The sequence below is a fragment of the Oncorhynchus gorbuscha genome, linkage group LG01 (genome assembly GCF_021184085.1).
Source record: "Oncorhynchus gorbuscha isolate QuinsamMale2020 ecotype Even-year linkage group LG01, OgorEven_v1.0, whole genome shotgun sequence".
Taxonomy (NCBI): Eukaryota; Metazoa; Chordata; class Actinopteri; order Salmoniformes; family Salmonidae; genus Oncorhynchus; species Oncorhynchus gorbuscha.
The window spans coordinates 39,178,064-39,199,106 of record NC_060173.1 but is presented as its reverse complement, the minus strand read 5'-3'; the positions used below and the strand labels follow the sequence as shown (position 1 = coordinate 39,199,106).

Sequence of the window (21,043 nt, the reverse complement as noted above, 5' to 3'; positions counted from 1 at the left end):
TGGGGGGAAATCTCTTCAGATTACCTCAACAAATTGACAACTAGAATGCCAAAGGTTTGCAAGGCCGTAATTGCTGCAAATGGAGGATTATTTGACAAAAGTATGTCCTTCAAACATGGCTTATTTAAATTAAAACCCATTATATATAACCTTGTCAACATCTTGACTATATTTTATATTCATTTTGCAACTCATTTCATGTATGTTTTCATGGAAAACAACGACATTTCTAAGTGACCCCAAACTTTTGAACGGTAGCATTTTTGAGTGCGGTTTTAGTGCCAGCATCGTTCTATGGTGGTATGTAGACAGCTATAAAAAATACAGATGAACTCACTAGGTAGATAGTGTGGTCTACAGCTTATCATTAGATACTCTACCTCAGGCGAACAAAACCTCTAGACTTCCTTAGATATCGTGCACCAGCTGTTTACAAAAACACATAGGCCCCCACCGTGTGTCTTACCAGAGACTACTGTTCTATCCTGCCGATAGTGGACAACCCGCCGGCTGTATGTTATTAATGTCGTAGTTCAGCCACGACTCGGTGAAACATAAGGTGTTACAGTTATTAATGTCCCGTTGGTAGGATATACATGCTTTCAGTTTGTTCCATTTATTTTCCAGCAATTTAACACTAGCTAACAGTACTGATGGCAGAGGCAGATTAGCCACTCGTCGCTTGATCCTCACAAGGCACCCCAATCTCTTTCCGCAAAATCTGTTTCTTTCTCCAGCTAATGACGGGGATGAGGGCCTGTTTGGATGTTTGGAATATATCCTTCCCATCTGACTCATTAAAGAAAAATTATTTGTCCCATTCGAGGTGAGTAACTGCTGTTCTGATGTCCAGAAGCTCTTTTCGGTTATAAGAGACGGTAGCAGAAACATTATGTACAAAATAAGTTCCAAACAATGCAAAAAAAAAACTAACTAGCACAGTTAGTTAAGAGCCAATAGAACAGATTGACTCGCAGAACCAGTTTCCTTCTGTTTTCTTTGGCATTCAATATCCCAGAGTGCAAATAATCTCAAAGGAAGGGACATAGATATGGTTCATTCATACATAATCGATTTATTTTACAATCCACATCTGCATATATGATTGGCTAAGCCTCATCCTCTACAGGATGGGTGTCCCTAAACGGGACGGTTGTTGCTGACGTATGCCAATGTGACTAGAATGTTGTTGCATACAACAGCCAACTTTCCAGGACATTTATTTTTATAGACAGAAAGCTTAAATTATTGTTAATCTAACTGCAGTGTCCAATTAACAGTAGCTATTACAGTGATAAAATACCATGCCATTGTTTGAGGAGAGTGCAGAACAATAAAAACTTTTATCACAGCAACTGGTTTGATACATTCACCTCTGAGGGTAAATAATGTACTTACATTCAGTAATATTCCTCTGAATTGTCATCCTGAAGGTCCCAGAGATAAAATGTAGCATAATTTTGGTTGATAAAATATTTATGTTCAAATATAGGAACTGGGGTCTACAGTTTGACCCCACTGCTGTCTCTGGCTCCACACCCACCCAGCCCAGACATCTAGATGTGTGAAAGTCAGTGTATAAGCAAATTATCCATTATGAATGACATTCCTGGGAGTGTGTAAACTTGAATGTTTTATTACCAAAGCATTTTTGTATGTTCTCTATAGTTATGCACTTGCAAATGTATCAATTGACCAATTCCGCATATTTTGGCAAACTCCTGGCAGACTTGATACAAAATATTGTGTAATGTAATTCTTCACTGGATCAGTCTGAAACGTTGTATACACACGGCTGCCACCTGGTGGCCATAATCTAAATTACACCTAGACCCCTATCTGAAAGTCTGTCCTTAATAAAATACAAAGGTTTTGTTTGTATAATCTTTTACCAGATCTAATGTGTTATATTCTCCTACATGAATTTCACATTTCCACAAACTTCAAAGTGTTTCCTTTCAAATGGTATAAAGAACATGCATAACATTGCTTCAGGTCCTGAGCTACAGGCTGTTAGATTTGGGTTTGTCATTTTAGGCGAAAAAAAAAGAAAGGCTATGATCCTTGAGGATATTATAGCAGTTTCACCATTTCAGTGAAAAATTCCATCCATGAGAGCAGACTGAAAAACAAGACACAGAAGACCTATTGTAAAATGAAAGCCAAAATCAGAGCTGGCTTTGTAATCCAATTAAACAGTAAACTATGCTGATATTGTTAAAACTCACTGCTCCTTTGCCTCTCCCACATAATTATAACAGACAATGTGACAAGGCATTACAAGAGATAAAAAACAACACTTTATTTACAAATTTGCCTGCCTGTTTTCTCATGACTAATACGGAATGGTTTCGCTCTCCTACAGTGCGAGTATTCCTTTGCTGTTTTTACACAATCCTGTCATCCTGTGTAATAGATATGGACAATTTGTCCAAAGGAATATACTTTTTAAGCACTAAATAAACAGCTGCTGGACACTGACTTTTAGGATTCAAATCGATACAGAAAACAAAATCCATTTGTAGCACAGTTACAGAAAAATACTTAAAATGGATCGTTTAAACAAATCACACAATGCAAAAACAGTTGAGCTAATTCTATCAAAGGGTTTACTAGGCTGTGCTTCTCACGGTTGAAAACCCAGCGACTGCTCATGGAAGGAGAATAAAGCACTGATGCTACACACATGATACATTCCACAGAATCAGTCTAGGTTTAAATGACATCCTGTGAGTGAAACCCTTGGGGTAAATATTCACCATAGACTGTTACCACCATTCACCACAATTTGTGACATTTTATAGGCCTAATAAAGAAAACAGGGCCTAAAGATCGATTCAGAGTGTTCATAGATTGTGAAGAGGCAAGGAAACTGAAAATGTTTTGTCGACATCTCGGCAGGAAACCAAGAAAGCTCTCAACTCCTCATGTTAACATAGTGAGTGTATTTGTGTATGTGTGTATGTACAGTACAGGAGGGTTCTAGAAGGCATAGCGTGTGCGGATGTCCTCCAGTTTCTTTGAGACCTCAGGTGGTGTACGGTCCAGCTCCTCAGCAACACTCTTCTGCTTGTGGGGGTCCATGGAGTTGAACTGCTCACACAGATCTCCATCTATCACATTCTGCACAAACAGACAGGAGAGAGGGTCAGACACAGTAGGTAAGAGACTGTCTGGATGGCCAAAGAACAAGGCTTCCGATTTCCGCAATCATGTTCAGAGACCGCATGCAATCTGTTAATAATTCACAGCATGTCTACAGTCCCCAAGTCCAGAACAGACTATGGGAGGCGCACAGTAGTACATAGAGCCATGACTACATGGCATCAAGTAACTCATACAAGCAGTACAATTTGATCTATTTTTATTTTTAAATACACCTCATGGAACAGCGAGGACTGTGAAGCAACACAGCGACACATGCATACAAACACACGATAACACACGCACTATACACACACACGTTACAGATATGTGGTAGTAGAGTAGGGGCCTGAGGGCACACACTTCATCTGTTATGAATGTATTGTCATGTTTTTAAAATGTATAACTGCCTTAATTTTGCTGGACCCCAGGAAAAGAAGCTGCCGCCTTGGCATGAACTAATGGGGATCTATAATAAACCCCAGGAAGAGTAGCTGCCGCCTTGGCATGAACTAATGGGGATCTATAATAAACCCCAGGAAGAGTAGCTGCCGCCTTGGCATGAACTAATGGGGATCTATAATAAACCCCAGGAAGAGTAGCTGCCGCCTTGGCATGAACTAATGGGGACTAATGGAACTAATGGGGATCTATAATAAACCCCAGGAAGAGTAGCTGCCGCCTTGGCATGAACTAATGGGGATCTGTAATAAACCCCAGGAAGAGTAGCTGCCGCCTTGGCATGAACTAATGGGGATCTGTAATAAACCCCAGGAAGAGCAGCTGCCGCCTTGGCATGAACTAATGGGGATCTGTAATAAACCCCAGGAAGAGCCTTGGCATGAACTAATGGGGATCTGCAGGAAGAGTAGCTGCCGCCTTGGCATGAACTAATGGGGATCTGTAATAAACCCCAGGAAGAGTAGCTGCCGCCTTGGCATGAACTAATGGGGATCTGTAATAAACCCCAGGAAGAGTAGCTGCCGCCTTGGCATGAACTAATGGGGATCTGTAATAAACCCCAGGAAGAGTAGCTGCCGCCTTGGCATGAACTAATGGGGATCTGTAATAAACCCCAGGAGCTGCCGCCTTGGCATGAACTAATGGGGATCTGTAATAAACCCCAGGAAGAGTAGCTGCCGCCTTGGCATGAACTAATGGGGATCATAATAAACCCCAGGAAGAAGCTGCCGCCTTGGCATGAACTAATGGGGATCTGTAATAAACCCCAGGAAGAGTAGCTGCCGCCTTGGCATGAACTAATGGGGATCTGTAATAAACCCCAGGAAGAGTAGCTGCCGCCTTGGCATGAACTAATGGGGATCTGTAATAAACCCCAGGAAGAGTAGCTGCCGCCTTGGCATGAACTAATGGGGCATGAACTAATGGGGATCTGTAATAAACCCCAGGAAGAGTAGCTGCCGCCTTGGCATGAACTAATGGGGATCTGTAATAAACCCCAGGGAAGCTGCCGCCTTGGGGAGTAACCCAGGAAGCTGTAATGGGGAAACCCCAGGAAGAGCAGCTGCCGCCTTGGCCTAATGGGGCATGAACTAATGGGGATCTGTAATAAACCCCAGGAAGAGCAGCTGCCGCCTTGGCATGGGGATCTGAACCCAGGAAATGGGGATCTGTAATAAACCCCAGGAAGAGCAGCTGCCGCCTTGGCATGAACTAATGGGGATCTGTAATAAACCCCAGGAAGAGCAGCTGCCTTGGCATGAACTAATGGGGATCTGTAATAAACCCCAGGAAGAACTAACTAATGGGGATCTGTAATAAACCCCAGGAAGAGTAGCTGCCGCCTTGGCATGAACTAATGGGGATCTGTAATAAACCCCAGGAAGAGTAGCTGCCGCCTTGGCATGAACTAATGGGGATCTGTAATAAACCCCAGGAAGAGTAGCTGCCGCCTTGGCATGAACTAATGGGGATCTGTAATAAACCCCAGGAAGAGTAGCTGCCGCCTTGGCATGAACTAATAGGGATCTGTAATAAACCCCAGGAAGAGTAGCTGCCTTGGCATGAACTAATGGGGATCTGTAATAAACCCCAGGAAGAGCAGCTGCCGCCTTGGCATGAACTAATGGGGATCCATAATAAATACACTCATGATACTGATCCAGCCAAATGTATGTCAGGAACCACATGCAGTTGGTTGCTGGCATAACTTTTCACCCAAAATATTTGGTATCAGATTCCATTTGTTAACAGTGGTGTCCTTTGGATATATTCCCTCTACATCGCTGGGAGTATAAATTGTGGCTTTCTTTGCCCCACCATCCTAGGGGAATAGTAATGCAACCTAATCAGGTAGTACCCACCTTTACAGGGAAGTAGTAGGAGCGGAAGCTGAGGTGGTCCCTGCCACACAGAGGGGGGAACTCTGAGCGCATATGCATCTCTAAGTGCTGGAAGAAGTCATGATCCTGAAGACAGAGAGGAACACCATAGATTAATTATCGACATCAATTAATGCTGTCCAGACCCCAAAAAATATTTTGACCAATCGATTGGTTGAAATTGTAAAAACATGTATTTTTCCATGCATTCAGAAAGTTTTCAGACACTTTGACCTTTTCCACATTTGGTTATGTTACAGCCGCATTCTAAAATTGAGTAAATTGTTTTTTTCCCATCAATCTACACATAATACACCATAATGACAAAACATTAACAGGTTTTTCGAAATGTTAGCACACTTAATAAAATAAAAAAACGGAAATATCACATTTACATAAGTATTCAGACTCTTTACTCAGTACTTTGTTGAAGCACTTTTAGCAGCGATTACAGACGTGTCTTCTTGGGTATGGCGCTACAAGCTTGGCACACCTGTATTTGGAGTTTTTCCCATTCTTCTCTGCAGATCCTCTCAAGCTCTGTCAGGTTAGATGGGGAGCATTGTTGCACAGCTATTTGCATGTCTCTCTAGAGATGTTAGTCCGGGCTCTGGCTGGGACTTTCAGAGCCTTGTCCCGAAGCCACGCCTGTATTGTCTTGGCTGTGCTTAGGGTAGTTGTCCAGTTGGTAGGTGAACCTTAGCCCCAGTCTGAGGTCCTGAGCACTCTGGAGCAGGTTTTCACCAAGGATCTCTCTGTACTTGGCTCTGTTCATCTTTCCCTTGATTCTGACTAGTCTCCCTGTCGCTAAAAAACATCCCCACAGCATGACGCAGCCAGGTCATGGTGGATGGTGCCAGGACATTTTTTTAATCAAAATGAATTCTTTGGCAGAAATTCCTTCTGGAACATGTGAACTTCCATGTGCCTTAATATTAAACTTGTATCCCATCCTTAAATACAAATAAAATGGTTAAATTACAAGCCTATTTTAGCCACAGAAGAAGACAGGAACCTTCCCACTAGTCATGATTGGCTAAGATAATAGATGGGCTGGACATGCCGGGAGATGAGTTTGGATTGGTCTGTCATGTAGCATGCTTCTGTTTATAACATGAGCTGCCATCGAGAAATACAAACATTTTGCTACTTTTCTCAACAACATTGATGCCCTGAATTTAGCAGGCGCTATTGACAATCAGTTGGATATAGTTATTTGCTACTTTCTGCACACGGTCAGTGTGAACCGGAATGACTAGACAACGCTGGCCAAATAAGATGTTGCTACAAACAAAACAGAGTTAAATGGTCCCAGTCTGCCGTGAAGCATTCATCCATGTATACTGGTAAGAATCTAGCTACATTTTCAGGTATTACAAGTTTCTAATTTTGGCAGAAAGTTGTTTTCATGGCAAGTTAAAAGCGTACTGTTAACTAGCGAGCGAACGCTAGCTTGCTCGCTCGCTATGTAATGTTAAATGTATAATCTTTGTTGATTCATTCAAATCAGAAATCCATTTGCATTCTTTGTTATAGCCTCAAGTTAGCTATCTAACATTGAACCTGGTTGGTTAGCTTTAGCTACCTGCAGATTCATACTACAGCTATGACTATGTTTGTATTGGATGATAGTAATAAGATTGGGGATAATGCCGGTTCCTTGTTTAGCTAGCTAGCTAGCTACATGTCTAAACAAAATATTTATAAAATATTTTTTATCTGGACACTATTTTTGAATTGCTACTATGCTATAAAAAAGTTTTATTTAACCTTTATTTAAATAGGCAAGTCAGTTATAACAAATTCTTATTTACAAGAAACCATTTCACTGTACTGTTTACACATGTATTCTGTGCATGTGACATATCAACTTTTTATTTATATAGTGTGGGTTTACTAGAGACAGTAATGTGAAGAACAATGACATGCATCAGAGTCAGATTAGCAAATAGGCCAATGACTAGATAGTGTATTTTTACCTGGAGTATTTCTTTGTTGTAAGCTACTACTTTTACCAATTTTAGTCTTGAAATCTTCGTTTGTTAACTAATCTAATATTTTGGTTTAGCAAATGGCCTCACATGAATCCTTAAAGAAATGGGTGGTGCTATGGCTAAAAAGGATGTGAAAAAGGCTGAATGGGTGTAGACAAAGAAGAGTTCTCCAGTAGGTGTACCAAAACGTTCAACGACCATTTTCTCAAACGTGGGGTTACAAGTTAATCAACTTAACGCAGAATTACGTAACCATTGTTCTTCAACTGCAGTGTATAATATACCATTTTCTAGCTCTGAATCTCTACTTTTATCCAATGTAAAAAAACGAATTTCGAATTTTGCTACATAAGCCCGAATCGAGGCAGTCGGTCACATAGACAGTTATGCCTTTCCAATCATGTCCAATCAATTGAATTTACCACAGGTGGACTCCAATCAAGTTGTAGAAACATCTCAAGGATGATCAATGGAATCAGGACGCACCTGAGCTCAATTGAGTCTCATAGCAAAGGCTCTGAATACTTATGTAAATTTATTTTTTATACATTTGCAAACATTAAAAAAAAAACTGTTTTTGCTTTGTCATTATGGGGTATTGTGTGTAGATTGATGAGGAAAACAATTAATGTAATCTATTTGAGAATAAGGGTGTAGTGTAAAAAAAAGGTGGGAAAAGTTGAGGGGTCTGAATACTTTCCGAATGCACTGTAGACACACCTAGTGTGTTTTAATCATATCAACTATATATGCATTGAGCTTGTCTGATGCTTTAAGTGCACTGTTTAATGAAAGACACAAATTACTAGAGATACATCTTCCAGATAACCAGAAGGGAAAAAAAGTAATCTGACCATCCTCGTCCCGCTCCTACTGACTTTACCCTCCTGAATTTGCAGATAATATGCTATACGCGGAGTCTGCAACCTTTCTCATGTGGATTTCCAATTTGTACAGCAATCTTAAAGTTGGTCCACAGATTTTCAAGTGGATTCAAGTCTGGGCTTTGGCTGGGGCCACACAACGACTTTCACATGCTTGTTCTGAAGCCATTCCAGCATTGCTTTGGCTGTATGCTTGGGGCCATTCTCCTGCTGGAATGTAAATCTTCACACCAGTCTACAGTAGTTTGCACTAAGAAGCAGGTTCACATCAAGCATTTGTATTTGGCTCCATTTATTGTTTCTTACCAGTCTCCCAGTCCCTGACGCTGAAAAGCATCCCCATAGCATGATGCTGCCACCACCATGCCCTACAGTAGGGATGGTGTTTAAAAAGTGATGATCTGCCAGACAAAGCGCTTTGCATTCAGGCCAAAGAGCTACATTTTTGTCTCAGACCACAGAGACTTGTCCCGAAGCCACTTCTGCATTGTCTTGGCTGTGCACTTAGGGTTATTGTCCTGTTGGAAGGTGTACCTTCGCCCCAGTCCGAGGTCCTGAGCACTCTGGAGGTTTTCATCAAGGATCTCTCTGTACTTTGCGCCATTCATCTTTCCCTTGATCCTGACTAGTCTCCCAATCCCTGCGTCTGAAAAACATCCCCACAGCATGATGCTGCCATCACCATGCTTCCCCGTGGGGATGGTGCCAGGTTTCCTCCAGACGTGACGTTTGGCATTCGGGACAGAGTTCAATCTTGGTTTCATCAGACCAGAGAATCTTGTTAAACATGGTCTGAGTGTCTTTAGGTGCCTTTTTGGCAAACTCTAAGCGGGCTGTCATGTGCTTTTTACTGAGGAGTAGCTTCCGCCTGACCACTATCATAAAGGCCTGATTGGTGGAGTGCTGCAGAGATGATGGTTGACCTTTGGAAGGTTCTCACATCAACAGAGGAACTCTGTCAGAGTGACCATCAGGTTCTTGGTCACCTCCCTGACCAAGGCCCTTCTCCCCAGATTGCTCAGTTTGGCTGGACGACCAGCTATAGGAAGAGTCTTGCTGGTTCCAAACTTCTTCCATTTAAGAGTGATGGAGGCCACGGTGATCTTGGGGACCTTCAATGCTGTAGACATTTTTTGGTACCTTTTCCCAGATCTGTGCCTAGACACAAACCTGTCGTCTCTGAGCTCTACGACAATTCCTTCAACCTCATGGCTTGATTTTTGCTTTGACATGCACGGTCAACTGTGAGACCTTGTATAGACAGGCGCGTGCCTTTCCAAACAATGTCCAATCAATTGAATTTAACACAGGTGGACCAGTCAAGTTTTAGAAACATCTCAAGGATGATCAATGAAAACAGGATACACCTGAGCCCAATTTAGAGTCTCATAGCAAAGGGTCTGAATAAATATGCAAGTAAAGCATTTGTTATTTATTTCTAATACATTAGCAAACATTTCTAAAAACCTGTTTTCACTTTGTCATTATGGGGTGTTGTGTGTAGATTGATGAGGGAAATTAATTTAATCAATTTTAGAATAAAGCTAAAACTTAACAAAATGTGGGAAAGTCAACGGGTCTGAATACTTTCCGAATGCACAGTATTACTCATCACAATTCTATCTAGGAGATGTACGGACAGTTCCTTTAACCTAATAGTTTCTGCGCTGACATGCACTGTCTATGGAACCTTCTATAGACAGGTCTGTTTCTAAATCATGTCCAAACAATTGAATTGGCCACAGGTGGAATCCAAACAAGTTGTAATGATGGAAATTGGATGCACACACGCTGAATTTGGAGGGGTGCAAATAACATGTAAATTCGATTTTGGTATTTCATTATCAATAAATTTGCAAAACCTTCTCAAAACATATTTTCACTGAAACATTATGGGGTGTTGTGTGTAGATTGGTATTGTATTGTATCAATTTTGAATTCAGACTGTAACAACAAAATGTGGAATAAGTCAAGCGGTATGAATACTGTCTGAAAACACTATGTGTGTGTGTGTGTGTGTGTGTGTGTGTGTGTGTGTGTGTGTGTGTGTGTGTGTGTGTGTGTGTGTGTGTGTGTGTGTGTGTGTGAGAGGTACCTCGTGGGAAGTGAAGGGCACCAGGATGCCGATGCCTCCAGACAGAGTTGTGTAGACCAGAGATTCCGAGCCTCCGGGGATCAGTGTGGTCTTCTGCAGTGACAGCACCGTCTCCCCAATGTGGTAGTTCATGATCACTTCAGCCTGACACGGGGAACAGACATGGTACAGGGTCAGGCACAGACAGGGCATTACAGAACAATTCTCACCCATGACACACACCCAGAAAACATTGCTTATATGCACCCTTTTTACCAATTGCCCACAATAAATCCAAGCGGAGGGAATTTCCCACTGACTATCTAAACATCTTCTAGCTCTTAAAAGCTTCCAATAAACAGCTAAAAGGAAAACAGTATATTTAACAGCAAATTGGCTTGGAGAGCTGCCAAGATTTTGAGAGCAGGTCTGGCCTAGGATGAGGCAAACCACAACATCACTAAGACAAACAGTGATCCAGAGCGAGACCGACAACAAGTATCTATAAAGCTGTGATGCTGTGACAGAAGAGCAGAAAGCCTGTACCTTCTGAGAAGCTCCGTTCAGCAGACCTCTATCCCACAATGCTTTGTTCCCAGTTGGGTCCTCATCCACATCGTCACTGGTGTTAGGGGGAAGGCGCACCTGAGGGGGTACAAAATGTAAGTGTAAAAGCCTTCAAGATGTTTGTGGCATCATTGAAATATCATAAATTGGATAAAACTGTTAGTATGACGCGTCTGGCAAACACTCCCTTTTAGAGAAAAGGTAGTATCCAATATAATACCCAACACCTTTGACAGAAAGGAACAATAAAGAGCGACCACATACAATGCTGATGTTGCCAAACTTGTCGGCTGAAGCCATGGTGTCGTAGTCCAGCAGGCAGGCAGTGGTGACCCAGCGAGGGTGGGTGTCGTCAGCGAAGATGATCAGCTGATTCTCATTACGCTTGTAGCGCACCCAGAACAGACTCTCCTGTACATCAGTCACTATGACCCGCTGACCGATGGTGTGGATACCAGTCACCAGGTTGGGCACATGCTGCAAACGAGACAGATGACATCAACTGAACACCTTTGTCCTCAATGGACTGCCATATGGATTTAATTTGGAAGGTCTGGAACCTAAACAAAAGGTGGACAGTGGTAAATTGTCCTTTGGTACAATGGATGGATGATGCTGTGGCCTTTTATCTTTGATTTTGGAAGGTGATTCTTACAAATCAATCTACTCCACAACATGATTACTGCACTTAGATCACTAACAATTCTACAGTGGTTAACTTGATTCCTTTGAGACCTGAACCTGAAGTACTTTAGTTCAGTCTTAAACTAGGATGGGTGACAAATTGTATTTTACTATATACCGGTATCTATCCAAACAATGCTGTGGATAGATGATTTGTTCCATTAAATAATTCACTAATGATTCAAAGAATATATAGCAATCATCAATTTTAAATCAGCAGTAAGAAACTGCTCTTCAGCTGAGAACGACTAGCAAACTTGCAAGAACAAGTCAACAACTTCGGGAGTAGAGACCCCTAGAAAACGGCATACTGCCGTCATGTTGCGAAATTAAAAACTGAAATTTAATAGGTCAAATAGAATGATTAATCTCAAATAAACAAGAGGCATACTAAGACAAAATAAATGTGACAGTATACATGATAAACTACTGCAGGAAATTGATTATATTTCTTGAAGTTCATGTTGGAATGAATTAACTATGCAAATGGTAACCACTGGTCGAGTACCAGGGTTTGTGGTTACAAAGGAGGATTTATATTCAATGTTCTACAAATAAGACTACGTCAACCTAAAATAATAGGATAAAAACTGACAGTGAAGTTTAGTTGAAAAGTATAAAGCAATCAGAATGAAGAAAGCCCATTAAAACATAACTTAACTTAATTTGCACTACTCAAAGCATGTTTAGAACTATTAATATTCAGAAACATCAAATACCATCATAAATGGACATAAATAAATTCACTAAATGTCAATGTCATAAATCATTTTAAAAACATTAATATGGCAGTTGTTACCGATGTCTAAAAACACTAATATTTTAAGTTATAAACTGTACACGACATGATTGCAAATGTAAAACAAGTGCCATGCTAAGCACTTTCAACTCTTTGCGACAGCCCTTTTTTATTTCGGCTACATCAAGGAATTTTTAAATCAGAGAAAAAATAAATAAACATAGCAGGTTACAAAGTAGAGCTTCATAGCCATGTTTTAATGTATGGGTTGACAGGGATTGGTCCAAATTTACATCCAGCCATCCCCAATTCCATGACGAGTGCGAGCTTGCTAGCTGTGTGGGAGTGATTGACGCAGTTTGTTGAAGCAGCTGTGACGAGCTGTATTTTGCCAGCTGAAAAGGTTGTGATTGATGGTTGAAAACTACGAGAATTCTGTGGCTACAGCCCTACAATCGATAAAAACATCGATAAATACAAGTGAATTGAGAGCACTTTGACAGAGTATTTTGTCTAGATCGCTGACAAAAAAATTACAATTATATCGATTTGAATCCCACTTTGTAACAACAGAGAAAGTAAAGTGGTGCAATTACAAAAGACAGTCGCAGGAGCATCAATCTGACCCTTTGACACTTCCTTGTCTGAGAGCTTGTTAGCCTTCCTAACCAGCCACTTACCACACTGCCATCTGGTTTTGTGTTTACACAGTAGAGTCAATAGTTTTTTATACATCCTTGTGTGTGTTTGTAACGTCAAGCTCCCGTCTCACCTTGTTCTCACACTTCCGGAGCAGCTTCTTCTTGCCCAGGTCATAGATGCGCAGCAGTTTGCCAACGCCCACCAGCACACGGCCCTGGAACGGAGCGATTGCCAGAGGAACGTCCTCCACTGGAGTCTGTCAAAACAACATTCCTTTACCATGTCAACAATTGATCGTAAAGGTCAGTAACATACTACCCTGAAAGGACATTCTGTAGAGCATGTCAAAGCATACACATTTCTTTGAGTTTGGGTGGATGAGAAGTTGAGCTTCAACACCCATCTAGAGAACCTTGTCAGGGAACTCAAGCTGCGTATTGGGTTTTATTACCGGCACAAAGCTGTTTTTTCCTTCCAGACAGAAAATAGGTGATTTGTTGTACTTTTCTCTCTGTGTTGCTCTACACTGAAGGCTCTTAACTGTATCATGCAGCCTTTCGTTTTGTCAACAATCAGAAATGTCCAACTCACCATTGTGATCAACAGTGTTGTCGGGTGGACATCACTAGCAAAACGCAGGCGCAAACATTCTTATGTATAAGGCCATTTTAAGTATCCTCTATTTAGCACAACATTTTGCCTCTTGCCTGGCCAACACCGTAAATATGAATTCTTTAATAGACTCTAGAATACTTATAAGAACCACAGACTGGAGAAGGGCAACCGGCTCCGACAGAGTCACCATTGTCCCTCAGGGAGTTGGGTAAAGGAGGGTGGGGGTAAGAATGATGAATGACTCTCAAAGGGCAATTATGACCATCCCGAAAATAATGTCTGTGGTAAACACGAATTCGTAGTTTTAATAGAAATAATATGGCCCTTGTTGTACATAGCATTAAACATAAAAACAAAATAGATCAATAATATTGGTCCAGCCTTTGCTGCTATGCTTGCAAATGTGCATAATATGCTGCAAAAAAAAGTATTAACTACAAATAACAAAAACATAGATAGGTTGTTGTAACATTAATATTTGTTTTGCACTGCATGAATCACCGGTGCGGTTGAAATCAGCATTGCTGTATGGTGCACTTCAAATGTCTTATAGTTGAGTAGCCAGCCTATGCTACTGCTCAAATGTTGCTGTAATAGGCATGCTTGTTTCTCCTCCGCATGGTGTTTTGTTGCAGGTTTTTTTTTTTTTAAATTCGTTGTCAAGCTTTAAAAATAGAAGCCAGGCAGCAAACGTTTAATAGCCCAGCGAGGACTGTGGTATGGGTCTGTACAATTTCCCTCCGCTGCGTGCGGTAAACGGGACACACAATAGCAGCACATCCGGCTGTAGTTTCATAAAATAGATGACTCAGCTGTCAATTTATACCTGCTTGTAAATTCTTTATCTAGTAACTAGATTACATTTAATGTAGGCTACAGTTGAGCAGATTATTATTTCGGATTTCCACACATGGGTAACATAATTTAGCAGGACCTGACAAATTTCAGCCCTTTAAAAACTGATTTTTACGTAATTCTACGTCCTTTCCATGACAGAAGACATTAGCGTTATCTTTTTTTTAATACCACACAAATGACCAAACGACTGGCTACTCCGACTGACAAACTGCGATCAATCTGGTCTTGAATTCAAACAGCCCAGACCAATAAAGCGACACACAGCTTGTACGATATTATGAAGAAATATATATATATACAGTGGGGCAAAAAAATATTTAGTCAGCCAACAATTGTGCAAGTTCTCCCACTTAAAACATATGAGGCCTGTAATATTCATCATAGGTACACTTCAACTATGACAGAGAAAATGAGAAAAAAAATACAGAAAATCACATTGTAGGATTTTTAATGAATTTATTTGCAAATTATGGTGGAAAATAAGTATTTGGTCAATAAACAAAAGTTTCTCAATACTTTGTTATATACCCTTTGTTGGCAATGACAGAGGTCAAACGTTTTCTGTAAATCTTCACAAGGTTTTCACACACTGTTACTGGTATTTTGGCCCATTCCTCCATGCAGATCTCCTCTAGAGCAGTGATGTTTTGGGGCTGTTGCTGGGCAACACAGACTTTCAACTCCCTCCAAAGATTTTCTATGGGGTTGAGATCTGGAGACTGGCTAGGCCACTCCAGAACCTTCTTATGAAGCCACTCATTCCTTGCCCGGGCAGTGTGTTTGGGATCATTGTCATGCTGAAAGACCCAGCCACGTTTCATCTTCAATTGCCCTTGCTGATGGAAGAAGGTTTTCACTCAAAATCTCACAATACATGGCCCCATCCATTCTTTCCTTTACACGGATCAGTCGTCCTGGTCCCTTTGCAGAAAAACAGCCCCAATGCATGATGTTTCCACCCCCATGCTTCACTGTAGGTACGGTGTTCTTTGGATGCAACTTAGCATTCTTTGTCCTCCAAACACGACGAGTTAAGGTTTTACCAAAAAGTTATATTTTGGTTTCATCTGACCATATGACATTCTCCCAATCTTCTTCTGGATCATCCAAAGGCTCTCTAGCAAACTTCAGACGGGCCTGGACATGTACTGGCTTAAGCAGGGGGACACATCTGGCACTGCAGGATTTGAGTCCGTGGCTGCGTAGTGTGTTACTGATGGTAGGCTTTGTTACTTTGGTCCCAGCTCTCTGCAGGTCATTCACTAGGTCCCCCCGTGTGGTTCTGGGATTTTTGCTCACCGTTCTTGTGATCATTTTGACCCCACGGGGTGAGATCTTGCGTGGAGCCCCAGATCGAGGGAGATTATCAGTGGTCTTGTACGTCTTCCATTTCCTGATAATTGCTCCCACAGTTGATTTCTTCAAACCAAGCTGCTTACCTATTGCAGATTCAGTCTTCCCAGCCTGGTGCAGGTCTACAATTTTATTTCTGGTGTCTTTTTGCAGCTCTTTGGTCTTGGCCATAGTGGAGTTTGGAGTGTGACTGTTTGACATTGTGGACAGGTGTCTTTTATACTGATAACAAGGTCAAGCAGGTGCCAATAATACAGGTAACAAGTGGAGGACAGAGGAGCCTCTTAAATAAGAAGTTACAGGTCTGTGAGAACCAGAAATCTTGCTCGTTTGTTGGTGACCAAATACTTATTTTCCACCATAATTTGCACATAAATTAATTAATATCCTACAATGTGATTTTCTGGAATTTCTTTCTCATTTTGTCTGTCATAGTTTAAGTGTACCTATGATGAAAATTACAGGCCTCATCTTTTTAAGTGGGAGAACTTGCATAATTGGTGGCTGACTAAATACTTTTTTGCCCCACTGTATGTATGTATGTATGTATGTGTGCGTATAAATAAATAAATATATATAAATAAACTACATACATACGGTATATATATATATATATACACACACGACAGAGCCTGGGCGCGAACACAGGGACTAACAGCGCCCAGGGACTAACTGCGCCCTGCGCCACCCGGGAGGCCTTCCCATAGAAATGTTAAAAACTATTTAGTTATGACTTGAACTTGAATTAAATGAGTTGACTCTTCACATGGGATGATTTCACCGAATAACAAAAGGGAATATTGAATGATCCATCGCATCTCCTAAAAACATTTTCAACATACATCTGTAAAATTATAGTCTAGAAATTAAAGCTTTGGTTCTCTTCCTCTCAGGCTTCCATGTCTTCTCCCTGGACCTCCTCAATGCCCTCCGCTTGAACATCAGACTCTGAGGCCTCATCTTCACTGTCACTTTCCAACCTAGTTGAGAATGGCTTGTTGTTGAGCATCAAAAAGCCTCACATTTGCACAGATGGTCACCAATTTCTCAACCCTTGTATTGGTCAGCCTGCTGCGTGCCTTGGTGTATGTGTTCCCAAACAAGGACCAGTTGCGCTCTGAGGAGGCTGATGTTGGTGGGAATTGGAGGATGATGGAGGCAATAGGGGAAAGAGCCTCAGATCCACAAAGTGGCTGATGAGATATGTTGGCATGACTGCAATATTGCATCTCCATCCCAAAGCCCTTGCTTGAAAGTGTACTTTGCCAGACTGCCAAGAACCTTTCCCTTATTCAGGCCAAGGTGGCGAGACATGGTAATGATGACACCATAGGCCTTGTTGATCTCTGCACCAAACAGGATGCTCTTGCCAGCATACTTTGGGTCCGACATGTACGCTGCGGCGTGTATGGGCTTCAGGCAGAAGTCTTCACACTTTTGACGCATTTCAGATCTCCTTTGCTTGGAACAACAGTGAAGTGGGCAGGGCAGTACGGATTACTTCTCTTACATCTGCAAGCAGAGCCTGAACATCTGACAAGATGGCATTGTCTCCCTCAATCCATGCAATGGCTACTGCTATTGGTTTCATGCTGCTTACCAATCTCTCCCAAAATACATAATCCAGAAGATCCTCTTGATGGCTCTGCATATCGGCAGACTGTGATATGGCCATTTCTTCGAGACTCCTTCCCCTTCATGAGACTGTCAAACATGATGAAGGGTGTTGCAGTGCAGCTTCAATGTTGTGCTCTTATTCTTCTCACTTTGCTTGGTGAGGTAGATTGCTGCTATAACTTCACATACCTAACCCTTTCCTTGGCTCACTTGTAGTGCCATGATGCCCTTGAGTAGCAGATTCAATGCATGAGCAGCACAGCCAATGGGTGTGACATGAGGGTAGGACTCCTCCACTTTAGACCAAGCAGCCTTCATGTTCATAGCATTGTTTGTTACCAGTGCAAATACCTTCTGTGGACCAAGGTCATTGATGACTGCCTTCAGCTCTTCTGCAATGTAGAGACCGATGTGTCGGTTGTCCCGTGTCTGTACTCTTGTAGAATACTGGTTGAGGGGTGGAGATGATGTAGTTCATTATTCCTTGCCCACGAACATTCTACCACCCATCAGAGATGATTGCAATAGTCTGCTTTCTCTATGATTTGCTGTAACTCTGTTGCACTCCGCATCCAGCAAATGAGTAGATAAAGCATGTCTGGTTGGAGGGGTGTATGCTGGGCGAAGAACATTCAGAAATCTCTTCCAATAGACATTGCCTGTGAAAATCAGAGTTGAACCAGATGCATACACAGCTCGTGCAAGACAATCATTTCCCTGACTACATTCCTCCATCGAGTCAAAAAAATTCCAGGAGTACCATGAGCTGTTGTTATCGACAAGTTGTTTATCATTTTCACCTCGAATAGAAGTAGAGGGACTTTTGTCAGAGGTTGCTTGTTGTGAGCGCTGAGGAAAATGTATGTACTTGGCCATTTGATTCTGCATCTTTGCTGCATTCTTCACATATGATTTGGCACAGTATTTGCAAATATACAGTTTTTCCTTCTACATTAGCTGCAGTGAAATGTCTCCACACATCAGATATTGCCCGTGGCATATTCCTGTAAAGATTAGAAAACCCCAAAAACAATTCCATGTACAGACAAATAGTTAAGCAGTTAGATTGAACAACTCCTTTGTAAGATACATTTTTAAAATGAAACATGGAACCAGGTGAATTAACACTCCTCAGTTAGCAGACTCAAGCAAGCTAAAACCCATATGGTTGCAAAAACTAACCAAAAATGGTTAACAAGTTAGAAATTATTTAAACACTTTGCTGTAGGCTACTATTTAGTAGTTAACAAAAAAGCATGTAAGTTATAAAATATATTCACCCCACCCAGTATTGCAATCATAACTTACCAGAAAGCATGTAGTACTTGGCTCAGACAGTGTAGTAGTGTGGGCTCAATAGTATCTCATTAGTGTGCAAGATCTTGAGATTCAGCTGTACATGTGATGGGAGAATGCACTGTGCATGCAGAGGGTTGCAATTCCATTGCATTGGGGATAGTTGAACCAACATATGCCACAAGACCTTGCCTTATGTGTATCCCACAAAAAAGGTTCACTGTTATAAGCTACATTTTTGATGAATTTAAGCAAAATCCCCCAAATTCCAGGGCTTAACATCCCATTGAAAATTTCAGACCATTTGCAACCCTAGATGTCAGTTCCTATTCAAGACAGGACTGGCATCCATTGCTATTGTTTCCATAATTTTAACAATCACATTTCCAGTGTAAGAGGTTACAAAACCCTTTTTGATTATGTGTCTATGGCCACAACGTGACAACCTGTATATTTGACACGCATGCTACCCAAACTGCGGCCTACCCGAATATAGACATACCGGCAACTGCCAAAACAAAGGAAACACTTCAGTAAACGAGGGATACAAAGTATATGTTAAGGTGTGGGGTTGCTTTTTCCTGGCATGATTTAGGCCCACTTGTAGAATCTATGCCAAGGCGCATTGAAGCTGTTCTGGCAGGCCATGGAAGCGGGCCAGAATTAAATTGACAACCCAAATCATTACGAAGGCAGGATCGAAATGTATCACAGACCTTGTGCTTGGCACGTGACAAAGGCTTCATAATTCAAAAAGGTAATGTTAAATTACATATTACAGGGCCTTTTAAAATATGTTTTATTTTTTGCCAGATTCCGTTTCCCCCCCAAATTCAGTTCTCTCGGGTTTGTTTTTCCAGGTTTCCCCTTCCTTCCATTTTTTTCCCCCAGGGGTTTGCTCTCAAAATCACACCCCTTTGAACAAGAATTTGTTCCTTGTTGCCTGGTAAAATGGTTAAATAAAAAATGTAAAGCATAAAATACTGATAAGACCCGCTGAGACTGGAAAAGGGACAGAAAGTCAGAATGCGTCAACAAAGTCACCATTGTCCCTCAGGGAGTTGGGTAAAGGGGAGGGGTGGAAACAAGAAAGAGTACTCTGACTCTCAAATGGCAATTATGACCATTCAGAAATAACAGCCGGGGAATTCCTGTGCACATAGCTGTGGTCAACAAGACCAGGAAACCACTGGATTAGTCATATCCTCTGTCACTCACTCACCTTGTGCATAAACTCCAGTTTGTCCCCTCCTCCTCCCAGCCGATAGGTGTAGATAAAACCGCCTCCCACAGAGCGGGGGTTAAGGATCATGTCCCGGGCCACCCCCACCAGCACATACCAGTCATCACCTCCGCTGGCAAACCGACAAACAGTCACACTGCAGGGACAGAACACAAAGACAAAGTAGGAGAGCGGGAAGGGATACGTATTATTCCCTGTTTCAATCTCTACCTTTTGCGTGTGAACTGTGTTAAATGCTAAGATTAGGTGTTTAAAGCACTCTCCATTATTACTAAATCAAGAAGAGACATGAAGATTCATCACTTCAATAGCACAACTTCACTCTCCTCAAACCCTGCCTTAAATGACAGTTAAGATTTTCTCTGTGTAATTTCATAAGAGCTGGTCATTTGAACAGGAAAACCAGCAGAGCCAATAATAACATCTCCCTTAGTGACCCTACAGAGAGCAATAACGTCTAACGCAGGCTAACTTCACTATGGCTTGATGACCAAAGCTTATGGAGAACTTCATTTTTTGAGGGACAAACACCGAAAATAAGGTTTGTGTTAAACACAGGCTTAGGAGATGTTATACATTTTGTTCTATAAGATCATCAGCAAACGTCACTTGTACATTTTTTAACATTTATGTAAATCAAAACAAGCACATAAAGCACAATGGCTTCATAATTCATAAAGGTCATGTAATCTGACTGATATTATAGGGCATTATAAAATCAGTTTTATTTTTTGCCTGATCCTGTTTGTTGTTTTTTCCCCGATTTGGCTTTTCCAGGTTTCTGTTTCTCCCTGGGTTTTTGCTCTCAAAATCACACCTGTTTAATTGAAAAACAACTCAATTGGATGTTAAGTCCACAACAATGCTTTAACCACATCAGGAGTCCACTTTGGTGGTCTGGGAAAATCTAAGAAATTTAGAAATGTGGGTGAAGTTATCCTTTAATGCAAGTTCCAGGAAAATATGAATCAGTAGCTAGGTTTCCATCCAA

At 41.4% G+C, this 21,043-nt stretch overlaps 1 protein-coding gene across 1 annotated transcript in view; it reads right to left on the bottom strand.

Annotated features, from left to right (window-relative positions):
* Positions 1-2,277: 2,277 nt before the first annotated feature.
* sf3b3 (splicing factor 3b, subunit 3) overlaps positions 2,278-21,043 on the bottom strand; it is a 40,141-nt gene continuing 21,375 nt past the window's right edge. Inside the window, exons 21-27 of the mRNA XM_046352316.1 lie at positions 20,032-20,188; positions 13,201-13,326; positions 11,270-11,482; positions 10,985-11,083; positions 10,460-10,603; positions 5,469-5,573; positions 2,278-3,123 (exon numbers count right to left, since the gene is read on the bottom strand). Of these exons, the coding sequence (XP_046208272.1) occupies positions 2,983-3,123; positions 5,469-5,573; positions 10,460-10,603; positions 10,985-11,083; positions 11,270-11,482; positions 13,201-13,326; positions 20,032-20,188 (985 nt within the window). The 3' untranslated portion in view covers positions 2,278-2,982. The remainder of the gene's footprint in view (positions 3,124-5,468; positions 5,574-10,459; positions 10,604-10,984; positions 11,084-11,269; positions 11,483-13,200; positions 13,327-20,031; positions 20,189-21,043) is intronic.